At 37.5% G+C, this 26022-nt stretch overlaps 4 protein-coding genes across 4 annotated transcripts in view; all 4 read left to right on the forward strand.

Moving 5' to 3' along the window:
* LOC145739871 (protein nervous wreck-like) overlaps nucleotides 1-16393 on the forward strand; it is a 56588-nt gene extending 40195 nt beyond the window's left edge. The window contains 7 exon segments of the mRNA XM_081995209.1: nucleotides 1733-2080; nucleotides 3221-3255; nucleotides 3471-3689; nucleotides 8581-8589; nucleotides 12953-12995; nucleotides 15257-15858; nucleotides 15916-16393. Coding sequence (XP_081851335.1) covers nucleotides 1733-2080; nucleotides 3221-3255; nucleotides 3471-3689; nucleotides 8581-8589; nucleotides 12953-12995; nucleotides 15257-15423 — 821 coding nt within the window. The 3' untranslated portion in view covers nucleotides 15424-15858; nucleotides 15916-16393.
* On the forward strand, nucleotides 3722-8032 carry LOC145739870 (uncharacterized). Its single transcript, XM_081995208.1, has 2 exons — nucleotides 3722-4367; nucleotides 4473-8032. The coding sequence occupies exon 2, from the start codon at nucleotides 5761-5763 to the stop codon at nucleotides 7837-7839; it is 2079 nt and encodes a 692-aa protein (XP_081851334.1). The 5' UTR covers nucleotides 3722-4367; nucleotides 4473-5760; the 3' UTR covers nucleotides 7840-8032.
* Nucleotides 16388-20048, forward strand: LOC145739860 (uncharacterized; the record flags this gene model as incomplete). Its single annotated transcript, XM_081995201.1, has 3 exons — nucleotides 16388-16526; nucleotides 18788-19389; nucleotides 19447-20048. Coding segments are annotated over 2 exons (306 nt in total), but the record flags the coding sequence as incomplete, so codon positions are not given.
* LOC145739861 (uncharacterized) lies at nucleotides 19919-23579 on the forward strand (the record flags this gene model as incomplete). The annotated part of the gene is made up of 2 exons (XM_081995202.1): nucleotides 19919-20057; nucleotides 22321-23579. Coding segments are annotated over 2 exons (306 nt in total), but the record flags the coding sequence as incomplete, so codon positions are not given.
* Nucleotides 23580-26022: the final 2443 nt, after the last annotated feature.

The following is a 26022-nucleotide window of genomic DNA, read 5'->3' on the forward strand; positions in this document are numbered from 1 at the left end:
AGCCGTTTTCGAAATATTTGATGTTTTTCCAAAAAAGTGACAGTTGCAACGCTCAACATATTTTTGTACTTTGTCAAAACCGTATTTCATTTTGCAATGAAACTTTGGGTTATTGTAAATAAAGGATCGTTTTATTAAACTGAGGGTGCGTAATGACTCATTTGTATACAGGGTCGTCAAAAAAAAAATCATAAGCTTGCCACTAAAAAAAATGAAAAATCTCAAGTTTTTTAAATAGAAACCCACATTTTTTATGACGGAATCATTTTGAGCATTACAAATTACTATACGTTTCAATTTACTTGCCTATACCTAAATCCAACTCATTTCGTTTTATTTGAGAATAAAGATTTTTTTATTAGGCTGCATGGTTGGGATTAGCTGGTACTCTAGTTGGTCAAGCTTTTGACACACGGTGATATTGGAGTCCTGCAGAACATGTTAATAACACTAGTGACTTGAGTGTTTTGACAACTGCCAATATGCCGTCGCGGTTACGTTATTCCAACCAAGATTACTTAAATCTGTTTATTATTTACGGAGAATGTGATAAAGTTGTGAGAACATGTGAGGTATTTGCCGCTCGTTATAAAGAAAAACTAAAGCCATCACCAAAAGCTCTCAAGCAAATAATTGAAAATTTTAAGAATACGGGACAAAACCAATCCCTAACAATACAAATGTAGAAATTGCATTTTTGGGCTATTTTTTTGCAAATCCACCTTAGTCCGTAGAATCAGGCATATCCAAAAGTTCAATTCAGAGGGTCCTGAAGAAACATAAATTTCACCATTTTTCATTTAAATTAGTGCAACACTTAAAAGAGGTTGACTTTCCAAAGAGAGTGGTTTTTATTGAGTTTTTGCTGACTAGTCACTATGGAGAAGAATTGTTTTTGAATAATATTATTCAGATCGACGAGGCCAAATTCACTAAAAATGGAATGTTCAATAGACATAATTCACACTACTGGTGTGACATAAATCCACACGTAATTAGAGAGAGAAATTTTCAAGAAATCTGGAGTTTTTATAATAAAAAATGTTTATTCTCAAATAAAACGAACTGGGTTGGATTTAGGTATAGGCAAGTAAATTGAAACGTATAGTAATTTTTAATGCTCAAAATGATTCCGTCATAAAAAATGTGGGTTTCTATTTAAAAAACTTGAAATTTTTCATTTTTTTTTGACGACCCTGTATACAAATGAGTCGTTACGCACCCTCAGTTTAATAAAACGATCCTCTATTTACAATAACCCAAAGTTTCATTGCAAAATGAAGTACGGTTTTGACAGAGTACAAAAATATGTTGAGCGTTGCAACTGTCACTTTTTTGGAAAAACATCAAATATTTTAAAAACGGCTAGAGATAGGCATAGGGCATTGTACACAAAAGTTGGTCAGAATTTTGTGAGGAATCCAAATATGTAACTATTTATACTTTTTCCAATATCAATCGATGTCTTTCGTCGTGGGACACCCTGTATTAGCATACTCTTCAGTGCTATACGAGTACATTTTAAGACTTTTGTAGCAGAGAACAAAGCTGACAGAAAATTGACATTAGTTACTATAATGGCAACAGTTAAAAACGCTGATATCTGTAACGTAAACGAATATTATAAAATTGGTATCTTATGCAGAAAACCAAAAAAGTCTTCTAGTTCTTTGAATTTTTCTTTAAATGACTTATAATGCTAATTTACAAGTTTATCATTTACTATATTTAGGTAGAATAGGAAACTTTCCATCCCTGGTAGTGGAAGAATGCGACGAGTACGGTGAACCGTTAACGAACCAATGGGACGAGGCGCCGCCCCAATCGGCGCCGCCCGTTTTTACCCCCCCGGACATTCCGAATTTTCTGAAGGAGCCGGCTGATGATGACGCGCTCGATTCCCCCCAAACGATCGATCCCCAACCCCCTCAGCAGCCGGCTCCAGTTTTGCACATGAACGGGACGGAACCGACAACCAAACCGGACGTCAGTCAATCGAATCAATTCTCGATCAAATTGACGCGAGACCAGCGCCAGCAATATGGCAGTCAGTTTCAAGGTGGACAACCCACAATTCCGAGTAAGCTTTTGGTTTTATTTTTATTCCCACCAAGGAACAGTATTATGATGGTGTATGTAATGTAAAAAGGATAAAAGTGGAGGAAAGTAGCAATTATACCATCCGCAAAGACTGACCATAAAGTGACAATTCGTTTTGACAATAAATATAACAACTGGTCTTAGGCAAAGTGTCAAAACACGTCACATTCACTGCCACATGACGTAAGAAAAGTATGAAAACGTCAGAATTGTCAAATTTGGCTCCTTGAAGCTGTAAAACAACTTACAGTGCAATTCCTCAAAGAAACACATCTATTTGGCATTTTATACTTTCAAGTCACTGGTGAGTGACTTTTAACAGTTTTGACAGCTGTCACGTGACCCAAGCAAAGTATTAAACTGTTCCTTAACGTCCTACTAACTATCAAATTTGGCTCATGGAGCTTTAAACACAATTTCCAGTGTCATTCCTCAAATTAGTAACTATTTCTACTTTCTATAGTTTCAGGTCATTGGTAAACGGATTTCGACAGTTATGACAGCTGTCACGTGACGTAAGAAAAGTATGAAAGTGTTCTTTAACGTCAGAACTGGCAAATTTGGCCTCGAGACTACTTAGAGTGCGGTTCTTTCAAAAAACACTTGGCATTTTATAATTTTCTCCAAAAATGAATATCAGAAAATGTTTCATTGTTTTTGTCATTTTGACAGATTATACACCGTGCCGGGTTCATCACTTTATCTCTCCTCTATAGGAAGCCTCTTTAATTTTGCAGAAAATTGAATTTTTCACTCTCCTTTTTCGTTTAACAGATGAAAGGCTTATACAGGATGTTACAGTATTCTTGAGAAACTGAGTTCTAAATTCAAAAATGTCTATGCTAATCTTCAAGGCTCTGGAGCCTCTTTATGGTAGAATTAAGTTTTAAATAGCCTACAACTTTCCCCTTTGATGATTTTTTCAAAATTTTGTCTGTCAGATAACTGAATTATAAAGTGTATAGAAATTTTGTCGCCAAATTACTGATACACTATCATAATGCTGTTTTAACTTCAGGATAGTGTCTATAACTTGAAATTTGACAATGTAGTCCCATCAGGAAGCGCTTGTAACTCTCCCAATCCTAATATATCCTATTTTTGTCCTGCATACGCACAGCGATCGGAATTCCCAGTCTTGAAATAAGCGACGAGGTATGTTGAATTATTTCTAAAGTAGATCATTTGATTGCGCATAATAAAACAACAGAAATTACCGTCATTAGTGGCAAATCTTTTAATACACAAAAAGGAAACTGTAAAAGACACCAAAAGTGCTATAACTTAATTTCAACTACTTGGTTTGTCTTTTATTGTTTCTAAGATCCTGCACACATAGTTTTTCACATTTTCCTGACTCTTCCACGTAGGATGGAAAAGAAATTATCGAACCTAGAGAAACGGACGGAGACTCGTTGGGCGTGGCCCAAATCGTAATCACAGCTGCCACGCCTATGATGGAGGAGCCGGAGCAACCGTTTCCGCCCCCTGACGAGCAACAACAGGAAATATCGGTGGTGAACCACCAGAACGACGTCATCGAAGAGGAAGACGAAGATGATTTGGAGGATGAGGAAGACGATAGGGTCGTAATGTCCCAATACACTCCAGGCTAGTTGGATCGGTCTGGGTTAATGTAAATAATTGAAATTGTGATTTACAGCTGAAAGAACCGTGTTACAAAATTTATTCGCAGGACTTTCTCATAAGCATTTTCCTGGTTGATGGTCAGTTGATTGGGTTGATAATTGCCACAAGTTGTTGTTTAGCGATATTAATTGGACTATTATGGGAAAAATGTATATTGCTTAGTCTAACTTCCAATGCTTTAAATTTTGATGCCTTACCTTGTCATTAAAATAGAATTTTCTTGTTTTCCACTTAATCTTTGCTATTCACTTGACTAAAATTAACTAAAGTTATTTTAAATCGGAACTAAACATAAACAAATTGTCTCCACATTTACATTGGCAATTTAAATGACAGTGCGATGCTTTCTTCTTTAATATGACCCTAACCTACTTGAACCTCTTTTCCGGTTAACGAAAGTTAACCTTGGTTTTTCATGATTTTTGGTTCACACCACATGGTAGTCAACGATCTCAAATCGCTTTAAAGCGGATTTAAATACCACTTCAACCCTTTGTGACTCAAATTTATAGTGGAGAGACGGATTCTCTTACCCAATTATTGTGGGGATTGATTGAGTACAGGACAAATTGAAGTGACCTCTAAGAGAGGTTCGAGAAGGCCACATTCCATCCAAGGTATGATTTTAGAGAGCATCCTCATGTATTTTACCCTTTTCTAATTAACGAATTATTGCTAACTTACCCCGAAAAAGAGACTGAGACGCCAATCTTCTTTTGTAGGCCTTTTTATCGACAGAATATTCCTTATACCTAAGTCTCAACTGCACATACTGCTTGGATGACAAGGTCCTAGGCCAACCCATTACCCAGCTAACGTATTTGAGGCCAGTAGCCTGGGCTGCTGCGTTACTTCGTGCTGCCAGCTAACTATCCTGGACTCATACGCCTTTTCTGAGAGCGTCCCAGCTGATCGAGCGGTCTCAGGAGAACTCAGGTGGGTTCTTTCCATTTATTTGGCCTCAACTTAGAGTTCTGGAAGCCGATTGGCACCAGGCACTGCAGACAAGCCTGCATTTTGTTTTTAATCCCCTTTGACGGTTGCCACGTTAAAGTAATTCTCCTTAATTGGACTTTTAACTGTAGAAAATCAGAAGTGTTATCAATAATAGGTGGTGAAATTAGGTAGATGTTCAATAACTAGCCTGATTAGTTGGGCCTATTTCCTTGTAAACCGAAGGCAAATACGTATCTGCTGAAGGCCCCTGAATGGGTATCACCCCCATTTTTGGTTACATAAGTATATTCTGACTTTGGTATCACTTTTGGACTTCATCTACCCTAAGTTATTCAAACTATTCACCATCCATAAAGACATACATATGTAGGAAAGAATTAATCACTGATACTGTTAAAATAAAGTAAATAAATAAGGAGACTCAGGAGAGTTAGGTTAAGGTAATCTCTTTCTTCTTTCGAGTTGTCTTCTTTTCTTAAATCGTTGGTCAAGTTTCGGTGGTACTGGATTGGTTAATAAAGTCTTGCGAATATTTGGGATATTATTTCATTGCGCCTTTCCCGCTTTTGATTGAACGATTGTCGGATCCTACCGCGGCTATAAAAGTGGGTGGCGCCTATACTTTGTTTGTTATTCAAACTTTGTCATTACTCACGACCACTCTACCTGAGTTTGGCCGGAGCATACGCCGAAGGGTCTGACGTCTGCGCTACCAAATTCCCGTTAAGCAAAACAGCTTTCCATTACCGAACATTCATTTACAGTAACAATTTTAAAGGAAAGTTCATAATTCAACAATCTGGAACTTGTGACAAATTTGGCGCCCAACTAAGTGGTTTTCTTTAAATTCATTGTTAGCTTTGTGAACGCAGGATATTGGTGGTTTTTTTTGTTTTTTTTTTATTTATTTTTTTTCTACTTTCTCGTGGATTTTTCTTTTGCGGAGGGGGCTGCTTGTTGTGTTTCTATAGATCAATTTCACTTAAAATCGGAGTGTAAAGCTGCTATAGCGTTTCTGATAGTATATAGCGTGTTTATAGTACGGTCAGAAGTATGGAAAACTTCAAGATGGACGTGAATCGTTTGAGTGGTGAGGAGGTTAGATATGAACTGGAGATTAGAGGCATGCCTTTGACGGGTACTCTTGCACAGAAGCGTGCTATATTGCGTGATGTCTTAAGGTTGGAGCGGGTACAGGAGATGATTCCTCCGGCAACAACACACTATGACGCTGAGAGCGAACTATGTCTTTGTAGAGCTAAGTTGTTTGCTGTGGAACGTGATTTGCGTAATGTGACTGCCGTCAATAGAGCTAGTGAGGTAAAGCGTCTGGATACTTTGTTATCTCACCTACATCTACGAATTTTGAGAATACATGTGGTTTCTGACGTAGAGCGGGCAATGTTGCAGGGAATAAAGCTGCACGAGGCAAATCTACGAGAACAATTAGATGCAGAAAATGAAGTCGCACATGGAAATGACAAGAAAATTGAAGATCAACAAACACCAACTGCTAACGACTTGATAATTTTGGGAGACTGTATTGAAGACATTAGTGATCAAACGTGCCGCAATAACCAGCCGGTCCACGATTTCCGAGCACCAGTGGGTGGTGTTCTTTCTAGTACTGCTGAGGGAGGTGCGCGACGACTCGTGGCAGCACCGATGATCACTGTGGAAGAATTTTCCAATGTTCCCATAGATATACCGCCGCGTGCACCTACTTCACCGGAGGAGTATGTTAGAGAAATGTCTGGTGGTAATTCACCACTGTCCACACAGTTTGGTTCTAGACGGTATCAGCCTCTTTTTGCGGATGATCCTTTGTGTGAGCAGCATAGGGTTGGAGACCCAGAAGGCGAAGCAGAAAGTCGAGAGAATCTTAGACGCCTTGATGTACATGAAAAAAATTCTCCATCGGACCCTCAACGGTCTACTACACAACCAACCTTATCTAGAACTGAAAGGTTGCAGACACATTCATATGAACTTAATGAGCCACCCATTGTTCATCAAGCTCAAAGGTCGTCGCTGTATCGACCAGATAGGGAAAACCAGTTCATTGAGGCTCAGGAAAGAGAACCTATGAACTTTGGTCCGGATGGTTCACGTTTTCCACCTCGACAAAGTCAAGTGCGTTTTGATAGACCTGTTCGACCGACAGCGCAGGGAAATTCCACACTACGGGCGGAAGATTCGAATCAGACTGTGACTCTCGATAGCCTGGCCCGACTTCTTGAAGGTTTGAAGTATTCACCGATATCTCATCCACCTCGTGAGTCAACATTTGTCGACTTTAGACCATTTTCTAACCATTGGGACGTGAAATACAATGGTCAGTCCAGTGTGGGAGATTTTTTGGAGCGTGTTGAGGAATTGAGAGTTTCTAGGGGGCTTTCAAAGGCCAGTCTACTACGTGCTGCTCCGGAGCTTTTTACTGGCGATGCATTACTGTGGTATCGCACTCAACGCTTTGTCAGTTGGGATGATTTGACTTATCAGTTACGCGACGCTTTCCAACCTTATGATTATGAAGATTCTTTATGGGATGAGATCCGGCGAAGGACCCAAGGGAGTCAGGAAAGGGTCTTCAGCTATATTGTAGCGATAGAGAATCTGTTTAGAAAGTTGCGTGAAATACCATCCGCAGAGACGAAACTGCATATTGTACGTCGGAACTTGTTACGCTATCTACAGAGTCGTCTAGCTGTTCACAATATTTCGTCAATGGCAGAACTTCTTCGTCTTGGACGGGCCATTGAGGAAACGGAGGTGCGCATTCAGAGATTTGCGCCACCGCCGACCAATCGTCGCCAACTCTTGGAACCCGAACTTGCTTATCAGAAACCACAACATCATTCTACGGCTCCGATCGTTTCTGGCTATCGCAGTGGCGTTGATAGTCATGAGTCGCTGCCTACATTTCAATTGAACGATAATTTGGAAGCCGCTTCCTTGGAAACTAGCGACCAAATTGCCGGTGGTAAGTGTTGGAACTGTGGCCAGGCGGGTCATCGATTTCGTCAGTGCAAGGAACAGAAACGCCTATTTTGTTATCGCTGCGGAGAAAAGCAGGTCACCATAAAGTCATGCACCAAGTGTCAAAAAAACGACAGACCGACAAGGACGTAGGCCGTGTTTCTTGTCAATCATTCTCTAAATCGGTCAATTCACATACCGTCGCTATTTTAGATTACGTGATTGCGCACGCGAAGGATGACCAACGACCTTTCCTCGGAGTAGAGATTTTCGGACGAACCCTATTAGGATTATTGGATAGTGGGGCATCTCGCACTATTCTCGGATCTCCGGGATAAGCTATGTTAAACGCTCTTTGTTCCCTTCAACCCAGCCGAAGAGTTGACTGCATGGTTGCCAATGGACAAACCTGTGAAGTTTTGGGAACTGTCCAGTTGCCTATAAGGTTGAAGGAGAGAGTGATTTTGTTGGATGTTTTGGTGGTACCTGATTTGCCTCATGTCTTGATTCTGGGTGTAGATTTTTGGACTAAGATGCGCATAATTCCAGACTTGTATAGTGGAGAATGGACTTTTTCGAGTCAGACTCATACTAGTGATGTTAAACTTGCCGCAATCCAATCGACCAGTTCTATGTCACAACATCAACAGGAAACTTTGGAATCGTTTATTCAGGACACGTTTGCTTCTCAAAAGAGCAAGTTAGGTTGCACTGATTTAGTGGAATTGGTTATCAAAACCGATTCTCAGCCCATAAAGCAACGTCATTATCCTTTGTCCCGAGTGTTACAGGCGGAAGTTAATTTGGAGTTGGAACAGATGTTGGCCGACGACATTGTTGAACCCTCAAACTCTCCCTGGTCGTCGCCTATAGTGATGATCAGGAAGAAGACAGGGGGATGGCGTTTTTGTGTCGATTATCGCCAGTTAAATAAAGTGACTGTTCCGGATGCGTACCCGATTCCGTTCGTGTCTGCCACCTTAGACAAGCTGCGGGATGCGCGTTATTTGAGTACGTTAGATATAAAGTCCGCTTATTGGCAGATTCCGGTGGCCAAGGATTCCCGACCTTTGACTGCTTTTACCGTGCCGTCTCGTGGTTTATTCCAATTCAAGAGGATGCCTTTCGGCCTCACCAATGCACCTGCTGTCTGGCAACGTCTGATAGACAGGGTGGTGGGCGTTGATTTGGAGGAACACGTGTTTGTTTATTTGGACGACGTGATAATTTGCACTGCAACTTTTGATGAGCACATATCAGTATTGCGGGAGATCATCTCTCGTATTACCAGGGCCGGTTTGACCCTCAATAAGGACAAATGTAATTTCTGTAAGTCGGAGTTAAAATATTTGGGTTACGTAGTGAATTCCTCTGGTTTACTTGTCGACCCAGAGAAAATCGAGGCCATCTTACGTATACCTTCTCCGAAAAGTGTTTCTGATGTTCGACGGGTGATCGGTCTTGCGTCGTGGTATCGACGATTCGTTCCGAATTTTTCATCGTTGGTGTCTCCTCTCACCCGACTAACCTGCAAAAATGCCAAGTTCAATTGGGATTCTGCGTGTGAGGACGCGTTTGTTGCCATTAAGGAGTGTTTGGTGCGGTCGCCTGTATTGTCTTGTCCCGATTTTGACAAACCTTTTATTGTTCAATGCGATGCTTCAGATTTTGGTTTGGGAGCCGTTCTATCGCAAATTCAGGATGGGATTGAACACGTGATTTGCTACTTAAGTCGCAGTTTGAACAAAAATGAGCGTAAATACTCGACCACCGAAAAAGAGTGTCTGGCGGTATTGTTTGCCATAGAAAAGTTAAGACCCTACATTGAAGGAACTCACTTTACGGTTATCACCGACCACTACTGCCTTAAGTGGTTAAATAACATAAAAGATCCGGTGGGACGAATTGCGCGGTGGGCAATTCGGTTACAGCAATATGATTTCGAGATTGTTCATAGAAAAGGTAAAGATAATGTTGTCCCGGACGCTCTCTCGCGGTCCGTTCCCATAGTTGACGCGGTCACAGACGTGTTGCCGGCCGAATTCACCACCGAGGACTGCAGTAAGGATCGGTGGTACGTAAATATGTTAGACCGAGTCAAGGCCGATCCTATGAAATACCCTCTGTGGCGAATTGAACATGGCTTACTATACCGACGGGTGCATATCAAATATGACGAGTTGCTAGAGGAACAAGATAGATGGCTCCTAGTAGTCCCAAAACAACGACGGGAGGCCATAATGAAAAGTCATCACGATCCGCCGATCTGTGGCCATTTGGGAGTTTTCAAAACGACGGCTAGGATTCTACAAAAGTACTATTGGCCGGGTGCCAAATGCGATGTAGCTCGTTTTATTGCGCGATGTTTAGTATGTTTAAAAACCAAGCCCCTTCAGAAGGCTCCTGCTGGTCAAATGTTGAGTCAACAACCAACCGCAACACGACCCTTAAAATGAAGTTATTAGTAGAAATTATTAGTTTGGATCTGGTGGGACCCCTGCCGCGATCGAATTCGGGTTATTGTTATGTGCTCTCTGTCCTTGACTGTTTTAGTAAATATGTACTATTTTTCCCTTTAAGAACAGCCACGACCAAAGCTATTCTCAAGTGGTTGGAAGATTATGTTCTTCTAATATATGGGATTCCAAGAAAGATAATTGTGGACAACGGTAAACAGTTTTCTAGTCATCAGTTTCGGGACTTTATGCGACTTTACCATATAAATGTTCAGTATACATCGAACTATCACCCACAGGCAAATCCTGTTGAGCGAGTGCATCGCGTTCTGAAATCTATTATTTCCAGCTATATTGAGGATGATCATCGGATATGGGGGAAACTTTTGGCAAAAGCTGGATGTGCGATTCGTTCTGCTAAGCATGAGGTCACCGATTTTACCCCGAACTTTATTGTCTTCGGACGGGAACCTAGGTTCACGCAGCCTACTTCAGGCTTGTGTATCCAAGATGTGGGTCCCACGACGTTCGACCCGGAGGTTCGAGCTCGAGAGCTGAGTCACGTCTTCCGTGAAGTCCACCAACGTCTGAAGAAAGCCTACGAAAAAACGAAGGTTCGGTATAACTTGCGAAGACGTGATGACCGATTCACCCTGAATCAAGCCGTCTGGCATAAAAATTACGCTTTATCCAACGCAGCGCAACATTTTACGGCCAAATTTGCACCCAAGTATATCGGCCCTTTCATCGTTTCGAAAATCTTGTCGCCCTGGTCATATCAACTGTCAGACTCAAGTGGTCGTATTCGCGGCGTCTGGCACGCGAAAGATTTAAAGGCACATCCTCCAGATGATTCCGACCGATCTGACTGAAAGCTTTATTGTTGCTTTACTTCGGCTATTTGATTCTGGTTCAATTTTAAGTTATGTCGGTTTTCCCTTGGAAACCCTTATTTAGGAAGGGGTGGTGTTGTTACAAAATTTATTCGCAGGACTTTCTCATAAGCATTTTCCTGGTTGATGGTCAGTTGATTGGGTTGATAATTGCCACAAGTTGTTGTTTAGCGATATTAATTGGACTATTATGGGAAAAATGTATATTGCTTAGTCTAACTTCCAATGCTTTAAATTTTGATGCCTTACCTTGTCATTAAAATAGAATTTTCTTGTTTTCCACTTAATCTTTGCTATTCACTTGACTAAAATTAACTAAAGTTATTTTAAATCGGAACTAAACATAAACAAATTGTCTCCACATTTACATTGGCAATTTAAATGACAGTGCGATGCTTTCTTCTTTAATATGACCCTAACCTACTTGAACCTCTTTTCCGGTTAACGAAAGTTAACCTTGGTTTTTCATGATTTTTGGTTCAGACCACATGGTAGTCAACGATCTCAAATCGCTTTAAAGCGGATTTAAATACCACTTCAACCCTTTGTGACTCAAATTTATAGTCGAGAGACGGATTCTCTTACCCAATTATTGTGGGGATTGATTGAGTACAGGACAAATTGAAGTGACCTCTAAGAGAGGTTCGAGAAGGCCACATTCCATCCAAGGTATGATTTTAGAGAGCATCCTCATGTATTTTACCCTTTTCCAATTAACGAATTATTGCTAACTTACCCCGAAAAAGAGACTGAGACGCCAATCTTCTTTTGTAGGCCTTTTTATCGACAGAATATTCCTTATACCTAAGTCTCAACTGCACATACTGCTTGGATGACAAGGTCCTAGGCCAACCCATTACCCAGCTAACGTATTTGAGGCCAGTAGCCTGGGCTGCTGCGTTACTTCGTGCTGCCAGCTAACTATCCTGGACTCATACGCCTTTTCTGAGAGCGTCCCAGCTGATCGAGCGGTCTCAGGAGCACTCAGGTGGGTTCTTTCCATTTATTTGGCCTCAACTTAGAGTTCTGGAAACCGATTGGCACCAGGCACTGCAGACAAGCCTGCATTTTGTTTTTAATCCCCTTTGACGGTTGCCACGTTAAAGTAATTCTCCTTAATTGGACTTTTAACTGTAGAAAATCAGAAGTGTTATCAATAATAGGTGGTGAAATTAGGTAGATGTTCAATAACTAGCCTGATTAGTTGGGCCTATTTCCTTGTAAACCGAAGGCAAATACGTATCTGCTGAAGGCCCCTGAATGGGTATCACCCCCATTTTTGGTTACATAAGTATATTCTGACTTTGGTATCACTTTTGGACTTCATCTACCCTAAGTTATTCAAACTATTCACCATCCATAAAGACATACATATGTAGGAAAGAATTAATCACTGATACTGTTAAAATAAAGTAAATAAATAAGGAGACTCAGGAGAGTTAGGTTAAGGTAATCTCTTTCTTCTTTCGAGTTGTCTTCTTTTCTTAAATCGTTGGTCAAGTTTCGGTGGTACTGGATTGGTTAATAAAGTCTTGCGAATATTTGGGATATTATTTCATTGCGCCTTTCCCGCTTTTGATTGAACGATTGTCGGATCCTACCGCGGCTATAAAAGTGGGTGGCGCCTATACTTTGTTTGTTATTCAAACTTTGTCATTACTCACGACCACTCTACCTGAGTTTGGCCGGAGCATACGCCGAAGGGTCTGACGTCTGCGCTACCAAATTCCCGTTAAGCAAAACAGCTTTCCATTACCGAACATTCATTTACAGTAACAATTTTAAAGGAAAGTTCATAATTCAACAATCTGGAACTTGTGACAACCGATAAACAAAAAACCTGACGAGACTCCAATAGAAACAGTGTCGAGTAGGGATTTGGAGGTTGAAGTTGAAGAAGTGGAGGATACTCCACAGAATTCAGGTCAGCTGGCTATTAGTAGCAGTACTGGGAGTGATGGTAAGTTAAAACCTTTTTTATTTACAAAATTTCTTATTGTAAAAGGCTTGTTGCCAAATTTCAATTGCTACAAATCCCCATAAAAATTCTTGTCATTATTAAGAAATATTTTGATTTTTAACCAAAAATATGGAAAAGTACCAATTTTACCAGGGTAGCCAGAATAAAGAATTTTCTTCAAAAAATAGGGATATGTTTTTCTTTGGTTATATTTTTTCGGAGTATTACCAGGGGAATAACTGGGGAATAATTTGAAATCGAACACTTACTAATCGAAACCAGCCCTTTTGGGACAGTTTATGACACATTATACCTGAAAAATCTGTGAAATCTAAAGTTTTGTATTTAAGTAATGTACGGTAAAATAAAATTGAAACAGGAAATTTACCTATTTTACTAGTAAATTTATGAGTTTTAAAGTTATGAGTTTGACAGAACTATGAATCCACCTTAATTCTTGCAAATTCTATGAAAATTTTAATAGTTTTGACATTAGTGACAGATATCAGGTGGTTTTTGGAAGATAATAAGATATACCTAAGGATAGCTAGGCAGTCACGTAACCACTGTCAAAATAACTGTCATAAATCTAAAAAACACGGTTTGTATCGAATACTGCAAGAAAGCTTTTCTAAATCCTGATTTTTGCAACATTTGAGCACAATTTGACAGTATGAGACAAAATTGCTTGTAAAACACACTTGGAGTGAGAAAATGGCTGTTTTATGCCTGTTTCCTCGATACTTCCAAGTCGATTTAAAGTACAACTTAAGCTAAGTTGAGGTTTGAATGTGACAGATTAGGTGCAAAATAATGCAGTCTAAACTAAACTTAACTGAGCTGTCCTTAAACTCAACTTGGCCAATGATTGGGGAAAACGGACATTAAGCATATTTTTGAAATTCTCGTTAAATTTTCTGTCCAATAACATGAAAAAACACTACAAGATTTGGTACAGCCACGGAGAAAAGCGGTATCAAAGCTGGAACTGACAGAAACACAGTTTGAAAGGACAGACAGTTAGAGACAAAGTTGCCTGTAAAACTCACTTGGAGTAAGAAAATTATTGTTTTAAGCACATTTTTGGAATCCTCATTAAATTTACTATCCAGTAACCTGAAAAAACATTATGAAATTTGGTACAGTCAGGGAGAAAAGCGGTTTTAAAATTTGAACTGCCAGAAACACAGTATTTGTAATTTCCCATCACTATATTTAAATTTGGCGTGTACTACAGTGTTCTAAACCGGTTTTTTTCAGCTATTAGTGTTCTTTCTTCATAAAATCTTGATCTTGAAAATAAAACAGAGTATATTTTGACATTTAAATGAAATTTCTAGTTATCATAGTCAAAGAAAGAAAATAAAGATGTCCAGTTTGAAGGAAAGAGAGAAGGATAAAATTAATGAAGATAAGGAAAGTGCAATGAGAGTTTTGAAACGAACTTTCTAACTCTCACAGTAACTAACTTAGGAGCTGTCAAATTGTTACACCTTCAATATTTCTAGTACAGTTAACTTTCGTATTTCATGTTAAATGTCACGGTAATTTGTAATTTTTAAATGAAATTGTGCTGAGATGAAAGAATGCTAACATTACCGAGTATATTTTGACGTTTAAATGAAATTTATAGTTGTCATAGTAACCACGTTAGCACGTGTCAAATAAGGACACCTGTAATTTTTGAAAAAACAAAATAAAGATGTCCAGTTTGAAGGAAATAGAGAAAGAGAAAATTAATGAAGATAGGGAAAGTGCAATGATGAGTTTTGAAACGAACTGTCAAAAGAAGCTTGTTCACTTGCACTGCTCTATTTCCGATCAAATGTTTCGGTTATTTGTAACTTTTGAAAGAAAATTGTGTCTAGTTAAAATAAGGTCAAAATTACAGGCTATATTTTGACGTTTGAATGAATCTTTTAGCTAACATAGTAACCAAGTTAGCACGTGTCAAATAAGGACACCTCTGTCATCTTTAACGATAGAAAAATGTCAGTTTGAATGAAATAGGGAGGTATAAAGACATTGACGAAATGTAAATCCAAAAATAACAAATTGTAATCCAAAAAAAATATTTTTTTTGGGGATTTTTTATTTAGACAAGGATCTGGCAACACTCAGTTTTACTGGTTTTACGCAAGAGAACTGCTGAGAAAATTCTGTTCTATTTAGTTTTTTTTTGAACAGTGCATGCATTAAAACATAATATCTTAATGAAAGCAAAATTGAGTGATATTTCCATGTTTGTGTTGGGGATATAGGAGAAACAACAGGACCTAGTACAGCAGAAAACTCGGTGAGCCAAGCACCGTTACCAGCTGATACGGACGCGCCCAAACAGGTGGTAGGAGGTAGAGCCAGTATTCCTGACAAGTTAGAACCCCACCAATTGGCCAGGTTGCAGGATTTGAAGGAGTCGAACGCTTAAGCGCCCTTATTAGGTCAGTTTTTAACATTTTAAACTTTAACCATTTTTGATCCTTTCAACCATTTGGTCGGTTTTTTTACTCCGATAATAGTTTTTCCCTCACTTGGGTTTAGTGTGGTAGCAGCTTTGGAGATGTCCGTACAGCTAACATCGGTGACAATCTAAGTGTAAACAAAAAACACAAAGTCGTTTTAAATACAAAATGCTCGACTTTATGTTTTTTGTTGGCATTTACATTGGCAATGGCATGGTGGGAACATGGACTACTACTTTTTACTTTTTACATCTATGACAATGGTTCTGGCGATTTCATTATCGTGTTTGGTTTTTTACTTGCATGGCTTTTGATCCTCTCTCTAGGTTCTTGGCTACGTTATTTGTTCAGACATCGGTTGGAGCATTTTTTATGGCGATCCTGGTGGCCTCTAAAAGAGAGTAAGTCTAATAACCCCTCTTGGTCACCTTGAGGAATTTAGTTAAACTCTTATACAGGTTGTCCAGTAAGCACATGATCAAAAGGGTACTGTGGCATTCTTTAGATCGAAAGGTGGCGATTTGACGTAATTGTCATTAGAAAAAAGCGTTTTTTTTTGAAAAAAAATCTATTTTCGGAAATATTTGGAGAATGATTTTAATGAAACTTCCTGTAGACTTTCTGGATTGGTTAATAAAGTCTTGCGAATATTTGGGATATTATTTCATTGCGCCTTTCCCGCTTTTGATTGAACGATTGTCGGATCCTACCGCGGCTATAAAAGTGGGTGGCGCCTATACTTTGTTTGTTATTCAAACTTTGTCATTACTCACGACCACTCTACCTGAGTTTGGCCGGAGCATACGCCGAAGGGTCTGACGTCTGCGCTACCAAATTCCCGTTAAGCAAAACAGCTTTCCATTACCGAACATTCATTTACAGTAACAATTTTAAAGGAAAGTTCATAATTCAACAATCTGGAACTTGTGACAACCGATAAACAAAAAACCTGACGAGACTCCAATAGAAACAGTGTCGAGTAGGGATTTGGAGGTTGAAGTTGAAGAAGTGGAGGATACTCCACAGAATTCAGGTCAGCTGGCTATTAGTAGCAGTACTGGGAGTGATGGTAAGTTAAAACCTTTTTTATTTACAAAATTTCTTATTGTAAAAGGCTTGTTGCCAAATTTCAATTGCTACAAATCCCCATAAAAATTCTTGTCATTATTAAGAAATATTTTTGATTTTTAACCAAAAATATGGAAAAGTACCAATTTTACCAGGGTAGCCAGAATAAAGAATTTTCTTCAAAAAATAGGGATATGTTTTTCTTTGGTTATATTTTTTCGGAGTATTACCAGGGGAATAACTGGGGAATAATTTGAAATCGAACACTTACTAAACGAAACCAGCCCTTTTGGGACAGTTTATGACACATTATACCTGAAAAATCTGTGAAATCTAAAGTTTTGTATTTAAGTAATGTACGGTAAAATAAAATTGAAACAGGAAATTTACCTATTTTACTAGTAAATTTATGAGTTTTAAAGTTATGAGTTTGACAGAACTATGAATCCACCTTAATTCTTGCAAATTCTATGAAAATTTTAGTAGTTTTGACATTAGTGACAGATATCAGGTGGTTTTTGGAGGATAATAAGATAATACCTAAGGATAGCTAGGCAGTCACGTAACCACTGTCAAAATAACTGTCATAAATCTAAAAAACACGGTTTGTATCGAATACTGCAAGAAAGCTTTTCTAAATCCTGATTTTTGCAACATTTGAGCACAATTTGACAGTATGAGACAAAATTGCTTGTAAAACACACTTGGAGTGAGAAAATGGCTGTTTTATGCCTGTTTCCTCGATACTTCCAAGTCGATTTAAAGTACAACTTAAGCTAAGTTGAGGTTTGAATGTGACAGATTAGGTGCAAAATAATGCAGTCTAAACTAAACTTAACTGAGCTGTCCTTAAACTCAACTTGGCCAATGATTGGGAAAACGGACATTAAGCATATTTTTGAAATTCTCGTTAAATTTTCTGTCCAATAACATGAAAAAACACTACAAGATTTGGTACAGCCACGGAGAAAAGCGGTATCAAAGCTGGAACTGACAGAAACACAGTTTGAAAGGACAGACAGTTAGAGACAAAGTTGCCTGTAAAACTCACTTGGAGTAAGAAAATTATTGTTTTAAGCACATTTTTGGAATCCTCATTAAATTTACTATCCAGTAACCTGAAAAAACATTATGAAATTTGGTACAGTCAGGGAGAAAAGCGGTTTTAAAATTTGAACTGCCAGAAACACAGTATTTGTAATTTCCCATCACTATATTTAAATTTGGCGTGTACTACAGTGTTCTAAACCGGTTTTTTTCAGCTATTAGTGTTCTTTCTTCATAAAATCTTGGTCTTGAAAATAAAACAGAGTATATTTTGACATTTAAATGAAATTTCTAGTTATCATAGTCAAAGAAAGAAAATAAAGATGTCCAGTTTGAAGGAAAGAGAGAAGGATAAAATTAATGAAGATAAGGAAAGTGCAATGAGAGTTTTGAAACGAACTTTCTAACTCTCACAGTAACTAACTTAGGAGCTGTCAAATTGTTACACCTTCAATATTTCTAGTACAGTTAACTTTCGTATTTCATGTTAAATGTCACGGTAATTTGTAATTTTTAAATGAAATTGTGCTGAGATGAAAGAATGCTAACATTACCGAGTATATTTTGACGTTTAAATGAAATTTATAGTTGTCATAGTAACCACGTTAGCACGTGTCAAATAAGGACACCTGTAATTTTTGAAAAAACAAAATAAAGATGTCCAGTTTGAAGGAAATAGAGAAAGAGAAAATTAATGAAGATAGGGAAAGTGCAATGATGAGTTTTGAAACGAACTGTCAAAAGAAGCTTGTTCACTTGCACTGCTCTATTTCCGATCAAATGTTTCGGTTATTTGTAACTTTTGAAAGAAAATTGTGTCTAGTTAAAATAAGGTCAAAATTACAGGCTATATTTTGACGTTTGAATGAATCTTTTAGCTAACATAGTAACCAAGTTAGCACGTGTCAAATAAGGACACCTCTGTCATCTTTAACGATAGAAAAATGTCAGTTTGAATGAAATAGGGAGGTATAAAGACATTGACGAAATGTAAATCCAAAAATAACAAATTGTAATCCAAAAAAAATATTTTTTTTGGGGATTTTTTATTTAGACAAGGATCTGGCAACACTCAGTTTTACTGGTTTTACGCAAGAGAACTGCTGAGAAAATTCTGTTCTATTTAGTTTTTTTTTGAACAGTGCATGCATTAAAACATAATATCTTAATGAAAGCAAATTGAGTGATATTTCCATGTTTGTGTTGGGGATATAGGAGAAACAACAGGACCTAGTACAGCAGAAAACTCGGTGAGCCAAGCACCGTTACCAGCTGATACGGACGCGCCCAAACAGGTGGTAGGAGGTAGAGCCAGTATTCCTGACAAGTTAGAACCCCACCAATTGGCCAGGTTGCAGGATTTGAAGGAGTCGAACGCTTAAGCGCCCTTATTAGGTCAGTTTTTAACATTTTAAACTTTAACCATTTTTGATCCTTTCAACCATTTGGTCGGTTTTTTTACTCCGATAATAGTTTTTCCCTCACTTGGGTTTAGTGTGGTAGCAGCTTTGGAGATGTCCGTACAGCTAACATCGGTGACAATCTAAGTGTAAACAAAAAACACAAAGTCGTTTTAAATACAAAATGCTCGACTTTATGTTTTTTGTTGGCATTTACATTGGCAATGGCATGGTGGGAACATGGACTACTACTTTTTACTTTTTACATCTATGACAATGGTTCTGGCGATTTCATTATCGTGTTTGGTTTTTTACTTGCATGGCTTTTGATCCTCTCTCTAGGTTCTTGGCTACGTTATTTGTTCAGACATCGGTTGGAGCATTTTTTATGGCGATCCTGGTGGCCTCTAAAAGAGAGTAAGTCTAATAACCCCTCTTGGTCACCTTGAGGAATTTAGTTAAACTCTTATACAGGTTGTCCAGTAAGCACATGATCAAAAGGGTACTGTGGCATTCTTTAGATCGAAAGGTGGCGATTTGACGTAATTGTCATTAGAAAAAAGCGTTTTTTTTTGAAAAAAAATCTATTTTCGGAAATATTTGGAGAATGATTTTAATGAAACTTCCTGTAGACTTTCTGGATTGGTTAATAAAGTCTTGCGAATATTTGGGATATTATTTCATTGCGCCTTTCCCGCTTTTGATTGAACGATTGTCGGATCCTACCGCGGCTATAAAAGTGGGTGGCGCCTATACTTTGTTTGTTATTCAAACTTTGTCATTACTCACGACCACTCTACCTGAGTTTGGCCGGAGCATACGCCGAAGGGTCTGACGTCTGCGCTACCAAATTCCCGTTAAGCAAAACAGCTTTCCATTACCGAACATTCATTTACAGTAACAATTTTAAAGGAAAGTTCATAATTCAACAATCTGGAACTTGTGACAACCGATAAACAAAAAACCTGACGAGACTCCAATAGAAACAGTGTCGAGTAGGGATTTGGAGGTTGAAGTTGAAGAAGTGGAGGATACTCCACAGAATTCAGGTCAGCTGGCTATTAGTAGCAGTACTGGGAGTGATGGTAAGTTAAAACCTTTTTTATTTACAAAATTTCTTATTGTAAAAGGCTTGTTGCCAAATTTCAATTGCTACAAATCCCCATAAAAATTCTTGTCATTATTAAGAAATATTTTTGATTTTTAACCAAAAATATGGAAAAGTACCAATTTTACCAGGGTAGCCAGAATAAAGAATTTTCTTCAAAAAATAGGGATATGTTTTTCTTTGGTTATATTTTTTCGGAGTATTACCAGGGGAATAACTGGGGAATAATTTGAAATCGAACACTTACTAATCGAAACCAGCCCTTTTGGGACAGTTTATGACACATTATACCTGAAAAATCTGTGAAATCTAAAGTTTTGTATTTAAGTAATGTACGGTAAAATAAAATTGAAACAGGAAATTTACCTATTTTACTAGTAAATTTATGAGTTTTAAAGTTATGAGTTTGACAGAACTATGAATCCACCTTAATTCTTGCAAATTCTATGAAAATTTTAATAGTTTTGACATTAGTGACAGATATCAGGTGGTTTTTGGAAGATAATAAGATAATACCTAAGGATAGCTAGGCAGTCACGTAACCACTGTCAAAATAACTGTCATAAATCTAAAAAACACGGTTTGTATCGAATACTGCAAGAAAGCTTTTCTAAATCCTGATTTTTGCAACATTTGAGCACAATTTGACAGTATGAGACAAAATTGCTTGTAAAACACACTTGGAGTGAGAAAATGGCTGTTTTATGCCTGTTTCCTCGATACTTCCAAGTCGATTTAAAGTACAACTTAAGCTAAGTTGAGGTTTGAATGTGACAGATTAGGTGCAAAATAATGCAGTCTAAACTAAACTTAACTGAGCTGTCCTTAAACTCAACTTGGCCAATGATTGGGAAAACGGACATTAAGCATATTTTTGAAATTCTCGTTAAATTTTCTGTCCAATAACATGAAAAAACACTACAAGATTTGGTACAGCCACGGAGAAAAGCGGTATCAAAGCTGGAACTGACAGAAACACAGTTTGAAAGGACAGACAGTTAGAGACAAAGTTGCCTGTAAAACTCACTTGGAGTAAGAAAATTATTGTTTTAAGCACATTTTTGGAATCCTCATTAAATTTACTATCCAGTAACCTGAAAAAACATTATGAAATTTGGTACAGTCAGGGAGAAAAGCGGTTTTAAAATTTGAACTGCCAGAAACACAGTATTTGTAATTTCCCATCACTATATTTAAATTTGGCGTGTACTACAGTGTTCTAAACCGGTTTTTTTTCAGCTATTAGTGTTCTTTCTTCATAAAATCTTGGTCTTGAAAATAAAACAGAGTATATTTTGACATTTAAATGAAATTTCTAGTTATCATAGTCAAAGAAAGAAAATAAAGATGTCCAGTTTGAAGGAAAGAGAGAAGGATAAAATTAATGAAGATAAGGAAAGTGCAATGAGAGTTTTGAAACGAACTTTCTAACTCTCACAGTAACTAACTTAGGAGCTGTCAAATTGTTACACCTTCAATATTTCTAGTACAGTTAACTTTCGTATTTCATGTTAAATGTCACGGTAATTTGTAATTTTTAAATGAAATTGTGCTGAGATGAAAGAATGCTAACATTACCGAGTATATTTTGACGTTTAAATGAAATTTATAGTTGTCATAGTAACCACGTTAGCACGTGTCAAATAAGGACACCTGTAATTTTTGAAAAAACAAAATAAAGATGTCCAGTTTGAAGGAAATAGAGAAAGAGAAAATTAATGAAGATAGGGAAAGTGCAATGATGAGTTTTGAAACGAACTGTCAAAAGAAGCTTGTTCACTTGCACTGCTCTATTTCCGATCAAATGTTTCGGTTATTTGTAACTTTTGAAAGAAAATTGTGTCTAGTTAAAATAAGGTCAAAATTACAGGCTATATTTTGACGTTTGAATGAATCTTTTAGCTAACATAGTAACCAAGTTAGCACGTGTCAAATAAGGACACCTCTGTCATCTTTAACGATAGAAAAATGTCAGTTTGAATGAAATAGGGAGGTATAAAGACATTGACGAAATGTAAATCCAAAAATAACAAATTGTAATCCAAAAAAAATATTTTTTTTGGGGATTTTTTATTTAGACAAGGATCTGGCAACACTCAGTTTTACTGGTTTTACGCAAGAGAACTGCTGAGAAAATTCTGTTCTATTTAGTTTTTTTTTGAACAGTGCATGCATTAAAACATAATATCTTAATGAAAGCAAAATTGAGTGATATTTCCATGTTTGTGTTGGGGATATAGGAGAAACAACAGGACCTAGTACAGCAGAAAACTCGGTGAGCCAAGCACCGTTACCAGCTGATACGGACGCGCCCAAACAGGTGGTAGGAGGTAGAGCCAGTATTCCTGACAAGTTAGAACCCCACCAATTGGCCAGGTTGCAGGATTTGAAGGAGTCGAACGCTTAAGCGCCCTTATTAGGTCAGTTTTTAACATTTTAAACTTTAACCATTTTTGATCCTTTCAACCATTTGGTCGGTTTTTTTACTCCGATAATAGTTTTTCCCTCACTTGGGTTTAGTGTGGTAGCAGCTTTGGAGATGTCCGTACAGCTAACATCGGTGACAATCTAAGTGTAAACAAAAAACACAAAGTCGTTTTAAATACAAAATGCTCGACTTTATGTTTTTTGTTGGCATTTACATTGGCAATGGCATGGTGGGAACATGGACTACTACTTTTTACTTTTTACATCTATGACAATGGTTCTGGCGATTTCATTATCGTGTTTGGTTTTTTACTTGCATGGCTTTTGATCCTCTCTCTAGGTTCTTGGCTACGTTATTTGTTCAGACATCGGTTGGAGCATTTTTTATGGCGATCCTGGTGGCCTCTAAAAGAGAGTAAGTCTAATAACCCCTCTTGGTCACCTTGAGGAATTTAGTTAAACTCTTATACAGGTTGTCCAGTAAGCACATGATCAAAAGGGTACTGTGGCATTCTTTAGATCGAAAGGTGGCGATTTGACGTAATTGTCATTAGAAAAAAGCGTTTTTTTTTTGAAAAAAAATCTATTTTCGGAAATATTTGGAGAATGATTTTAATGAAACTTCCTGTAGACTTTCTGGATTGGTTAATAAAGTCTTGCGAATATTTGGGATATTATTTCATTGCGCCTTTCCCGCTTTTGATTGAACGATTGTCGGATCCTACCGCGGCTATAAAAGTGGGTGGCGCCTATACTTTGTTTGTTATTCAAACTTTGTCATTACTCACGACCACTCTACCTGAGTTTGGCCGGAGCATACGCCGAAGGGTCTGACGTCTGCGCTACCAAATTCCCGTTAAGCAAAACAGCTTTCCATTACCGAACATTCATTTACAGTAACAATTTTAAAGGAAAGTTCATAATTCAACAATCTGGAACTTGTGACAACCGATAAACAAAAAACCTGACGAGACTCCAATAGAAACAGTGTCGAGTAGGGATTTGGAGGTTGAAGTTGAAGAAGTGGAGGATACTCCACAGAATTCAGGTCAGCTGGCTATTAGTAGCAGTACTGGGAGTGATGGTAAGTTAAAACCTTTTTTATTTACAAAATTTCTTATTGTAAAAGGCTTGTTGCCAAATTTCAATTGCTACAAATCCCCATAAAAATTCTTGTCATTATTAAGAAATATTTTTGATTTTTAACCAAAAATATGGAAAAGTACCAATTTTACCAGGGTAGCCAGAATAAAGAATTTTCTTCAAAAAATAGGGATATGTTTTTCTTTGGTTATATTTTTTCGGAGTATTACCAGGGGAATAACTGGGGAATAATTTGAAATCGAACACTTACTAATCGAAACCAGCCCTTTTGGGACAGTTTATGACACATTATACCTGAAAAATCTGTGAAATCTAAAGTTTTGTATTTAAGTAATGTACGGTAAAATAAAATTGAAACAGGAAATTTACCTATTTTACTAGTAAATTTATGAGTTTTAAAGTTATGAGTTTGACAGAACTATGAATCCACCTTAATTCTTGCAAATTCTATGAAAATTTTAATAGTTTTGACATTAGTGACAGATATCAGGTGGTTTTTGGAGGATAATAAGATAATACCTAAGGATAGCTAGGCAGTCACGTAACCACTGTCAAAATAACTGTCATAAATCTAAAAAACACGGTTTGTATCGAATACTGCAAGAAAGCTTTTCTAAATCCTGATTTTTGCAACATTTGAGCACAATTTGACAGTATGAGACAAAATTGCTTGTAAAACACACTTGGAGTGAGAAAATGGCTGTTTTATGCCTGTTTCCTCGATACTTCCAAGTCGATTTAAAGTACAACTTAAGCTAAGTTGAGGTTTGAATGTGACAGATTAGGTGCAAAATAATGCAGTCTAAACTAAACTTAACTGAGCTGTCCTTAAACTCAACTTGGCCAATGATTGGGAAAACGGACATTAAGCATATTTTTGAAATTCTCGTTAAATTTTCTGTCCAATAACATGAAAAAACACTACAAGATTTGGTACAGCCACGGAGAAAAGCGGTATCAAAGCTGGAACTGACAGAAACACAGTTTGAAAGGACAGACAGTTAGAGACAAAGTTGCCTGTAAAACTCACTTGGAGTAAGAAAATTATTGTTTTAAGCACATTTTTGGAATCCTCATTAAATTTACTATCCAGTAACCTGAAAAAACATTATGAAATTTGGTACAGTCAGGGAGAAAAGCGGTTTTAAAATTTGAACTGCCAGAAACACAGTATTTGTAATTTCCCATCACTATATTTAAATTTGGCGTGTACTACAGTGTTCTAAACCGGTTTTTTTTCAGCTATTAGTGTTCTTTCTTCATAAAATCTTGGTCTTGAAAATAAAACAGAGTATATTTTGACATTTAAATGAAATTTCTAGTTATCATAGTCAAAGAAAGAAAATAAAGATGTCCAGTTTGAAGGAAAGAGAGAAGGATAAAATTAATGAAGATAAGGAAAGTGCAATGAGAGTTTTGAAACGAACTTTCTAACTCTCACAGTAACTAACTTAGGAGCTGTCAAATTGTTACACCTTCAATATTTCTAGTACAGTTAACTTTCGTATTTCATGTTAAATGTCACGGTAATTTGTAATTTTTAAATGAAATTGTGCTGAGATGAAAGAATGCTAACATTACCGAGTATATTTTGACGTTTAAATGAAATTTATAGTTGTCATAGTAACCACGTTAGCACGTGTCAAATAAGGACACCTGTAATTTTTGAAAAAACAAAATAAAGATGTCCAGTTTGAAGGAAATAGAGAAAGAGAAAATTAATGAAGATAGGGAAAGTGCAATGATGAGTTTTGAAACGAACTGTCAAAAGAAGCTTGTTCACTTGCACTGCTCTATTTCCGATCAAATGTTTCGGTTATTTGTAACTTTTGAAAGAAAATTGTGTCTAGTTAAAATAAGGTCAAAATTACAGGCTATATTTTGACGTTTGAATGAATCTTTTAGCTAACATAGTAACCAAGTTAGCACGTGTCAAATAAGGACACCTCTGTCATCTTTAACGATAGAAAAATGTCAGTTTGAATGAAATAGGGAGGTATAAAGACATTGACGAAATGTAAATCCAAAAATAACAAATTGTAATCCAAAAAAAATATTTTTTTTGGGGATTTTTTATTTAGACAAGGATCTGGCAACACTCAGTTTTACTGGTTTTACGCAAGAGAACTGCTGAGAAAATTCTGTTCTATTTAGTTTTTTTTTGAACAGTGCATGCATTAAAACATAATATCTTAATGAAAGCAAAATTGAGTGATATTTCCATGTTTGTGTTGGGGATATAGGAGAAACAACAGGACCTAGTACAGCAGAAAACTCGGTGAGCCAAGCACCGTTACCAGCTGATACGGACGCGCCCAAACAGGTGGTAGGAGGTAGAGCCAGTATTCCTGACAAGTTAGAACCCCACCAATTGGCCAGGTTGCAGGATTTGAAGGAGTCGAACGCTTAAG

Source organism: Ips typographus, unplaced genomic scaffold (genome assembly GCF_016097725.1).
Source record: "Ips typographus isolate SLU unplaced genomic scaffold, UJ_Ityp_2.0 IpsContig73, whole genome shotgun sequence".
NCBI classification, from domain to species: Eukaryota; Metazoa; Arthropoda; class Insecta; order Coleoptera; family Curculionidae; genus Ips; species Ips typographus.